This window comes from Bison bison, unplaced genomic scaffold (assembly GCF_000754665.1).
Source record: "Bison bison bison isolate TAMUID 2011002044 unplaced genomic scaffold, Bison_UMD1.0 scf7180017864370, whole genome shotgun sequence".
In the NCBI taxonomy this organism is placed as follows: domain Eukaryota; kingdom Metazoa; phylum Chordata; class Mammalia; order Artiodactyla; family Bovidae; genus Bison; species Bison bison.
Window position 1 is genome coordinate 12,556,000 of NW_011494942.1, and position 10,628 is coordinate 12,566,627.

The window sequence follows — 10,628 nt, forward strand, 5'->3', positions numbered from 1 at the left end:
AAAGTGAAAAGTGAAAGTGAAGTCGCTCAGTCGTGTCCGACTCTTAGCGACCCCATGGACTGCAGCCGACCAGGCTCCTCGATCCATGGGATTTTCCAGGCAAGAGTACTGGAGTGGGGTGCCATTGCCTTCTCCGTAAAAGGGACTGAGGTGAAGTTAAATAGCAGGTTTTTGCCCAGTAAACTAATATGAAGAAAGCCATATTTCAGAATCTGGTAGTGACATGCATGGTTAGGGGAAGTTAGCTTTTTTCATCTTTAAACAAGGGCTAGAGTGGTTGGTGATTTTAAACCTTGAACCACAGAATGAGCAGTCAGCCAAGCTATATACATTACATTGTGAAAAATCTCCAAGACATGTCACTAATCTTTTCATCTATGTTTCCTACCTAATTCATTTCATTTTTCTGTTTTGATTTCTCCCTCTATAATTTCTTGTCAGCTGCATCCCTGGAAATAAGTTATGTTTATGCCATTATGTATCACATAATTGAGCATTTAGTAATATATAACATTGTAAGTTTTACATATTAAGTTTTGAAGAGATTTGTTATCTCTTCAAAAGCCTTATGATCATGTTTTTATCTTCATGTGTTTCATTGATTTTGTACCTGGAGATGACCTATTATAGTAAAAACATGACGTATTTTCCACTTAAAGAAAAGGTTGCAGAATGTTAGAAAATCTTTCTTTAGTTCTGCTTTTTAGTATCCTGATAAGAACTGATTCTTGATGTCAGTGCCTATTTTGAACTGTGTAATTGTTCCATTACTATGCAAAGTGTTGTATTAAGACAGGTAACATGATGTACTTAAGAGCTTTCACCTTGGGGTTTTATGTTTCTATTTACTACAGTGTTTTCAGCACTCTGTAGTCAAATATATGTCTGGCTCTGAACAAGTCTAATGATGAAAACTGTTGTGATATTCAGTCTTTATGTTCCTCCCTGTATTTTTAACAGTAGACTGTATTCAGAATAGAAATTTCTCTAAAATATATATACATAGACATACAACATGTTTTATGTGTCATTTTTGAAGGTTACAGTCATCTTCATCCCTTGATTCAAGTCCAACAGATTTATTGAAAGATACACACACTCTCAACTGCAGGAATGTAAGTACTATTGTAAGTGATAATATTCATGAAATAAATGAATGATAAAATTGGTCCTTGTTGATTATTTCTTTTGAGAAAAGAGGCAATCCTGTAAAAAAAAAAAATGATTTCTTTCCAGAGTTTTTAAGAGGCAGTGTAGAATAGTGGTTAATAGTGAAGTTGCTGGGACCATAATGTCTGGGTCCAAGTTTTGATTCACCTGCTGGGACAACCTCCTGTGTGTTTTTTAAACTCTGCACCTCAGCTTCCTCATCTGTAAAAGAGGAATTAATAATAGCTCCAGTTTCTTGTAGTGGTGTGTGAATTAAATGATTTAATACACAAAGAAACAAAAAACCTCACAGTTCCTGGGACATAGTATGTGCTCAATAAATAATAGTTGTTATTTTAACAAACTCCAAGTCTATGGATTAAAAGTATTCCTTATGGTCTGGAAGAAAGCTTAATATAAGCTACAAAATAAGTACTACCTACTATTTAATTCAATTGAACAAATATTAGCAATTTTAAATACATACAAAATGTGTGTACTGAGCACTGAATATATGGAAGACCCTCATATAATATAATTGTGATGTATCCCAGACAACAAAATGCTCTAAAGTAGGTATACTTCCCAGGTGGCACTGGTGGTAAAGAACCCACCCATCAACGTAGGAGACGTAAGAGAATCGGACTTAATCCCTGGGTCAGGAAGAGCCCCTGGAGTAGTAAATGGCAACCCACTCCAGGATTCTTACCTGGGAAATCCCATGGACAGAGGAGCCTGGTGGGCTATGGTCCATGGGGTCGAAAAGAGTCAGACACAACTGAAATGACATAGGACACAGCACATGAGAATATAGGAGAGAAGAGAAATTAAATCTGACCAGGGACAAAAGAGAACCTGAAAATATCTTTTTATATTAATATAGACTTTTGTTCTGGTATTTTCAAGTTTTACTCATACATTTAACACCTGTTTATTGGGTATGCATTTTGTGCCAGACCAGAAACAGGGATTTAAGTCCTTGTAGCACACAAGAATCTCTGAGTAGTGTATGTTATGTAGGCATTATGATAAAGTTTATCAACTGAATCAGGCAATATAGGTAAACAATTTCTTTTGATGAGCTATATTGAACATCAGTTTGTTTGGCCTATGTCTGTGTAACACTATTACAACTTTTGGTAAAAGTCTCTGGTTTAATACATTCCCTATTCCAAAGCAGTATTTCCCACTGTAGCTTTGGATGAGATATAGTTTTACCATCATTTTAAAAATACTGAAATGTGTTTCCTTCTTAATCTAAAACTTTCCCTTATATGTGTAATTGTATACTCTAGTTATGATTATGAATAATGTAGGAGCTTTGGAGTCAGATGGACTTGAGTTAGAATCATGGCTCCAACACTTTAGACAAGATATTAGACTCTTTAGGCCTCAGATTCTTGACCACACAATATTTATAACATGAAACAAAATTTTATTTGTGGAGTACTAAGCATAGGACACTCAGTAAGTGCAAATTGCCATATTGTTCATGACAGCACACCCACATATGAAACCTGCTAAGAAATATTTATTTCATTCAAATAGGAAACTTACTGTTTTTTATTTTGTCATTACAGATGTCAGATAAGGAGTTGATTACCCTAAGTCCATCTGAAATAGGGGAACGAGAAGCTACAAAGCAAAACCAAAGTGCTACTGCTCCCCTCAGTCATGAACCACTCCTCGGTAAGATTTCTTTCACAATGGACCACCATTTTGGTTTTCCAAAAACTCTTTTTTTAATCACTATAGTTTCAGGTTTAGGAAATTTCTAAATATGCAAACAGCTTTAAAACTAAGTTTTTCCCCCAAACTACAATGAGATATCACCTCACACTGGTCAGGATGACCATCGTCAAAAACTCTGCAAATAATATATGTGGGAGAAGGCATGGAGAAAAGAGAACCCTTCAACCCTGTTGGTGGGAGCATAAATTGGTACAATGACTATGAAGAACATATGGAGGTTCCTTAAGCTAAAAATAGAGCTACCATATGATCTAGCAATCCCACTGGTAGGCATATATCTGGAGAAAACTAATTCAAAAAGATACATGTACCCCAGTGTTTGTAGCAGCATTATTTACAATAGCCAAGACATGGAAGCAACCTAAATGCCCATCAACAGATGAATGGATAAAGAAGATGTGGTATATATACACACAATGGAATATTACTCAGCCGTAAAGAAATGGAATAATGCCATTTGTAGCAACATGGATGCACCTAGAGATTATCATATTAAGTAGATCAGACAGAGAGAGACAAATATCACATAGGATCACATATGTGGAATCTTAAAAAAAAAGACACAAATGAACTTATTTACAAAACAGAAGTAGACCTACAAACAGAAAACAAATATAGTTATCAAAGGACAAAGGCAGGGGGAGGGATAAATTAGGAATTTGGGATTATCAGATACAAACCACTATATATAAAATAGGTTAACAACAAGGTCCTACTATATAGCTCAGGGAACGCTATTCAATATAGTATCACAAACTATAATGGAGAAGAATCTGAAAAAGAATATATATATATATATATATGAATCACTTTGCTGTACACCAAAAACTAACACATTATAAAATCAACTACTTCAAAAAACAAACTAAGATTTTTCATTTAGGATCTTAAATACAGAAATCATAGTGTTAGTTTTTAAGTGTATGCTACTTAGGTGGTACTAGTGGTAACCTGGCTGCCAGTGCAAGAGACATGAGAAATGCAGGTTTGTTCCCTGGGTTGGGAAGATCCGCTGGAAGAGGGCATGGCAACACACTCCAGTATTCTTGCCTGGAGAATCCCATGGACAGAGGAGCCTGGTGGGCTACAGTCCATAGAGTCACAAAGAGTTGAACACAACTTAAGCATCTGAGCACACACAGTACATTCTACGTAATGGACCTGTCATTGAAAGTCTGATTATCAACTGAGTTGTTGTGAGTATTATTAAAACACAATTTAAATAAAACTAAAGCTCTCATGTTTAGGGAAAAATTCCATTCTCCAGAAAAAGATTTTTAAAAGATACCAATCATAAAAAGTTTAAGATGTAATTATTCATTTTAACTATACCTATGCAAAGTCCGAATAAAGAAACTTGAAGGGATACAATTTTATGCTCCCCATAACTGCCTCTGATCTCCTGAAAATAAATGTTAAAGAGAATCAGAGGGAAAAAAAGAAAGTGAAAGTGTTAATTGCTCAGTTGTGTTTGACTCTTTGGGAACCCATGGACTGTTGCCCTTCAGACTCCTCTGTCCTTAGAATTCTCCAGGTAAGAATACTGGAGTGGGTAGCTATTTCTTTCTCCAGAGGATCTTTTTGACTTAGCGATCAAACCCAGGTCTCCTGCATTGCAGGCAGATTCTTTACTGTCTGAGCCACTGGGAAAGCCCTGAGAATCAAAAGCCTTGAAGGAACCTGGACATTCAGCTTCACACAAAACCACATATTGCATGCTCAGTCACTAAGTCATGTCTGGCTCTTTGCAATTCCATTGACTGTAGCCTGCCAGGCTCCTCTGTCCATGGGATTCTCCAAGCAAGAATACTGGAGTGGCTTGCCATTTCCTTCTCCAAAAACCACATATTAATCATCTTAAATTCTATTGTACTTTGGAAGATACTTAGAAACCTTTGATTAATCTCTCACTGTGTTTTAACCATGGATTTCTAGAACCTCTTCATATCTTATTTAAAACACATTTCCGTGGTTCCTCTTTATTTCCTTTTTCAATCAAAAATCTGGGGACCCCTTCCTTTTATTAGAGTCTTTCAGATTTTTGGAAGGTGATGCTTTTGTCTCAGCCTTCTAATTTTGGAGTTAAACAAGCATTTTCACAAGGCAGATTGAAGTTAAATGTCTCCTTCCAGGCTCTATATACACACATGAATAAACCCCAGCCCTTACCGTCCAACTATCTCAGAGTCTGTACCTCTTAGTGCTTTTATTTTCTATTAGAAAACTCATAGACTAACTCCCTTATGTGCATCAAATGAGTGAAGTGCAATTTATCTGACAGCAGATTGTTATAAAAATAGGCAACCCATTAAAAAATATATCTGGCATCTGTAAAACGTATGCTTTGCTTTCAATAATACATTGTATGGTATCCTAACCTTGTTTTGCCATTTTTGATAACTCATTTTTTAACTTCCAAATGTACTTACACAAGCCTGTATTTCAATTTGATAGGAGAAGGAGTCCAGCTGGACTTGGAAGCCCTCTGTGACAATGATGACACAGCCATGGCTGCCTTCATGAATTACTTAGAAGCAGAGGGGGGCCTGGGAGACCCCGGGGACTTCAGTGACATCCACTGGACACTCTAGCATTTGATTTTTAACTCTAAACATGAGAAAAGTCTCAAAGCATTTCATTTACAAAAGACTATATGGTCTTTGTATCCTTTGTATACTGTTTTTATCTCTTATTCCTATTAATGGTCTGCCAGTTTTTATAGATTTGCTCCTGACTTTAATAGGGGTTTGGGGAAATGTGTTTGGGGAAATCTTCAGATTCACAGAATTTTCTATAGACTGCTTTAGTCATCGACATGGCTTCAAACCCACTAGTTGCTATATTTTTGCTAAAATCTTTTTAACCAAGAATGCCACGTGTATCTTGTTTTGGTTTTAGTTTTGTTTTATGGTGCAGTTGTTTTGAGTTTGGGGAGTTTAATGTGTGGACATTTTCCTTGTAATCTCAGGATTCATTTATAATTGACTTAGAAGATTTGTATAATTTGGAACATTTCCATTCCTCATATATTTCCTTCACTGAGGACAGGGCTTATCCACTTTAAGAAAATAGTGAGTACTTGGACATTTAAAGGGATAGTGCAATTTGTAATTGTGATCACAATGAATACTGTATTCAGTCTTTGTGGACTTGGGCAAGTACAGAACCACAATAGTTATGCTCAATTGAGCACTTTGAGATAGATTTTAAGTGAGATGATTTCTTATTTAAAACTCAAAAGGAAAAGCTGAGAAAGTTTCAACTTTGCTTGCAGAAAAGGAAAGATCTTGGGCCCTAGAGCTGGGTGATTAGCCTTTGCCTTAATACTCAAGAGTATTAAGATTTACTCTTAATAGAACCACTCAAGATTTTTATTAGAGATAGAACAGGTTTCTGATGCTGAAAAGGTATTTAGCAATAGATTAGTCTTAGTGGAAGAAGTGGGTCCAGGCAGATTCAATGTCTTGCATAATGTCACAATTAAGTTCATATGTCTTTTAATGTTTAATGTGTATAAACCAGTTTCTTTATACACATTTGGGAAACCAATAGTCTCAGTAGTTAAATGATTAGTTAAGTGACCTAAGAACTAGTTGTTGGCTCTCTAAATTATTAGGAAATTACAATTACTATTGCTTGTGCTACTGCTGCTAAGTCACTTCAGTCGTGTCCGACTCTGTGTGATCCCATAGACGGCAGCCCACCAGGCTCCCCTGTCCTTGGGATTCTCTAGGCAAGAACACTGGAGTGGGTTGCCATTTCCTTCTCCAACTACTGCTTGTAACCAAAGGTAATTACATAAATGACAAGTACATTTTTAAAACCATGAGGCAATGAGAAAGAATTTAAAAACCAATTTTCCAGCTATAATTAAAAATTGAAAGCATTTTTAAAACCAGTAATCTAGAAGTGGCTCAAATTGAGTGCAGAAATTAAGGATATTTAAAATACTGTATGTATATCTACATGTTTGAAGATCATAATACCATAATATTATAATGGTTCCATAATACCTATGGTTTTAATAGCTCTTTCTAGTTTACCAAGTGTATTCCCTTATATTCTCTTTTGTGCCTCGCAAGTAAAAGTAAGATAGGCAGGAAACTAATGGGGAAACCCCTGGGGATCCACCCCAGTTTTCTGTGTCACACTGTCCCTCTCCAGCAGATTTTCCTCAGAGCATCCTTTTTACCTTACATATATATCCTTAGGCTGCAATAGATTAAACTTTCAGACACATTAATGGGCAACATAGTAACAGGCCACGACCAAAATCATATGTTCCTTCACATGTGACATTTGCAGAGGCCATGTGGGCAAGGATGTATTGACCTGTTATCTTGAGCCAATGCAATATTCCAGCAATGTAAGAGGTTCAGCACCACCTCTGGTTCTGGCATTTGAGAACTTGGGGGACATTCAAGTGTAGAATAAGCCAAAGCCAAAGAAATCCTACAAGATGGGGGTATTGGTTTGTAGCAGCCTGTGCATGATAGTTGGGCTTCCTGGGTGGCTCAATGGTAAAGAATCTGCCTGCTAATACAGAAGACACAAGAGACTTGGGTGTGATCCCTGGGTCGGGAAGATTCCCTGGAGGAGGAAATGGCAACCCACTCCAGTATTCTTGCCTGGAGAATCTCCATGGACCGAGGAGCCTGGTGGGCTACAGTCCGAGTTGGACACTACTGAGCACACACATGCACATATGCACACAAGCATGATAATTAAGTCTGAAGAAGCGTGACAGATATACATACCTGTTCTCTAAGTCAAGTAGAGAGGTCTGCCTACAGAGGTAACATTTCAGGAGTCTGGACCACTGCAGATTGTGCTAAACCTCCAGAGTCAGCCTAATCCAGTGTAGCAGGATAGGTCACTGTGGCCCCTTGACCTCCCAAGGAGGTGGGGGCAACCCTCATGATCCAGGGATCTGAAATGCAGACTTTCTCGAACTTGGTCATTTCTGCTTGCACAGTAGCAATTCTCTCTCTTTGTAAGAGGAGAGGTTATTCCATAGACTTACGGATGGATAGTAATTGAATTGCTTTGAACTGATGCTTTGATCCTTTAGTAACCCACTCTGATGTTTATCTTCTTCCTCTGCACCCAGAATTCAATCCAAGCATTGTATGATACTGTAGCTCTAAGTTCAGTGCTTTCTTCATGCATTCTATTTATACTTGATTGCTGTTAAGAGTGACATATTTTTTATGCTTTACATTATACTGTTTTTTTTTTACTCGAACCAATTAACTTCTTACATGTTGGTGAAAATATCTACCAATTTAATCAAATATCCTAAAAAAATACTGTTTATTTATTTTTTTAATTCTAAAAATTATCTACATGGGAGGCATGCCTGGATTGGGAGAGCCTGCTAAACTAAATTTCTCTGTGTGAACTCAAGAGAGCCATTTTAACTCTCTGTACCTCAGTTTCCTTATTTGTAAAAAGAGGTTTGATCTCTCCATTTACTTCCTATGGAGTAATGATTCTCACCCATAGGAGTCAAACCCATAATCAGATGCTAGAAATATTCAGTTCAGTATGATAGCCACTGGCCACATGTGGCTACTGAAAACTGGAAACGTGACTTGTATGTACTGAAATGTGCTGTAAATATAAAATGTATACCAGATTTCAAAGACTTAGTATGAAAAAAAAAGGAATATAAAATATCACATAACAACTTTATATTGATTACATGTTCAAATAATATTTTGGATATACCAAATTAAACATTAAAATTAATTTTATTTTCTTACTTTTCTAATATGACTACCATAAAGTTTTAAATTACACATGTGATACACATTATATTTTTATTCTTCAGCCCTGCTCTTGGACATTTTATTAAGTGGGTATTATTTAAATAGATCAAAATTTATACTATTAAGTATGGGTGTTTACCTCTAATTGCTATAAAGAACATTTATTGATCCTCGGTTCAATGTAAATAATTGTGAACCTTTATCAATGTATCAAACTTAAAACTTTTTTGAAATTAGTAAACTTAGAAGTATTAAACATTCATTAACCTGAAATCAAATAAAACTTGAGATATACACTGTGCTGCTGCTAAGTCACTTCAGTCGTGTCTGACTCTGTGCGACCCCATAGACGGCAGCCCAGCAGGCTCCCCCATCCCTGGGATTCTCCAGGCAATAACACTGGAGTGGCTGGTATACACTGTAGTAGTCACTAAATTTGGAAAACACTGATAAACACAAAAACAAACAGGAAGATACAGAATAGACTTTTGGTAACTAAACAGAAATAAAGGAAAGTATGTAATTACAGTGTCACAGTGGGAAGAGGCTGTGTTCATTGGTTGTCATAATGAGAAATCTCCATAGAGTCTAGGGCACAAGTATATAAAATAGCCAATCTCTAGGTATCAGCCCATGTTTAATGGGTCCAGTTTCAGATCCTGTTCTAAAGAGGAATCTGTCACTCAGGTCGGTCATTGCTGGGCTCTGGAATTAGAGACTCAGGTTTGCCGAACATAATACCGTGGGCACGAGCAGGGCTGACATCTCACTGGTAGAGTTTTCAGAAGCCATAAGGAAAACCTGCTGAGTGGCCACTAGGGGTCACTTTCTCATCCCTACAGGGCTTTGTTTTCGTTAATTTTTCTAAGTTCCATGGGGCCTAGGAGAGGCATTTAGGACTTTTGTTCCTAGAATAAGTCTGCCTCTGTTTAATAAAGAATGCTTTTTTAAGAGAAGTCTGGGAAGATCCTTTCCACATAAAATAACAATTTTTGTTTAGGATCATTCCAGATGTGAAACTCACCCAACGGGGGACATGCTTTCTGAATTCATTTCAGAGTATTTGGTGTGTGTGGGTGTCACTGCTCATACAATCTTGAGTTTAGGTCTGTCTTTTATACAACTTTTAAGGTCTTTTCTGTTTCACTTGCTCTGGTCTATATGTTGGTATTTTTAAAATTTTGTGGGAAATAATGAAAAGTGAAATTAAACTATATTTTGTAGTAACTACTAGTTTGGGGTTTTTATTTAACATATTACACTTCCTCTAAAAACATATGCCCTTAATTACTTTCTAAAGTGGAAAGAGTGGGTAGAAGATCCAGTGTTCTAAAACCACTGGAGGGTACTTCCGTGGTGGCCCAGTGGCTGAGATTCCACACTCCCAGTGCAGGGGCCTGGGTTCAAGCCTGGGTCAGGGAACTAGAATCCACATGCCACAGCTAAGCATTCACATGCTGCAACTAAAGATCCCATGTGCTGCAACGAAGCTAGAAGATCCTGCATGCTACAACTACGACCTGGCTCAGCCAAATAAATAAAACCACTCGGAAGGGAGATACATGTCACTTTACACATTTTAGGGTGTGTTCATCAGGATGTGCTAACTGCTATAGCAACTCTAAAATATCAGTGGCTTAACCTGGTAAAGGTTTCCTTCTGCTCATATCACATCCAATGTCATCATCATTGTTGGTCTCTCTGACTCTACTTGTCGCTCTTTTTTGCCTCTCCCTCTTTCCTTCTCTCAGCTCTGTTTTTCTTTAAGTGAGTTTTATCCTCTAATGGACCTTCTTCCCCATCAGATCAGATCAGATCAGTCGCTCAGTCGTGTCCGACTCTTTGCAACTCCATGAATCGCAGCACGCCAGGCCTCCCTGTCCATCACCAACTCCCGGAGTTCACTCAAACTCACGTCCATCGAGTCAGTGATGCCATCCAGCCATCTCATCCTCT

At 37.4% G+C, this 10,628-nt stretch overlaps 1 protein-coding gene across 1 annotated transcript in view; it reads left to right on the top strand.

Moving 5' to 3' along the window:
* The window catches only part of ARNTL2 (aryl hydrocarbon receptor nuclear translocator-like 2), a 65,021-nt gene extending 58,525 nt beyond the window's left edge, over positions 1–6,496 (top strand). Inside the window, exons 14-16 of the mRNA XM_010856015.1 lie at positions 1,040–1,115; positions 2,730–2,838; positions 5,356–6,496. Coding sequence (XP_010854317.1) covers positions 1,040–1,115; positions 2,730–2,838; positions 5,356–5,492 — 322 coding nt within the window. The 3' untranslated portion in view covers positions 5,493–6,496. The remainder of the gene's footprint in view (positions 1–1,039; positions 1,116–2,729; positions 2,839–5,355) is intronic.
* Positions 6,497–10,628: the final 4,132 nt, after the last annotated feature.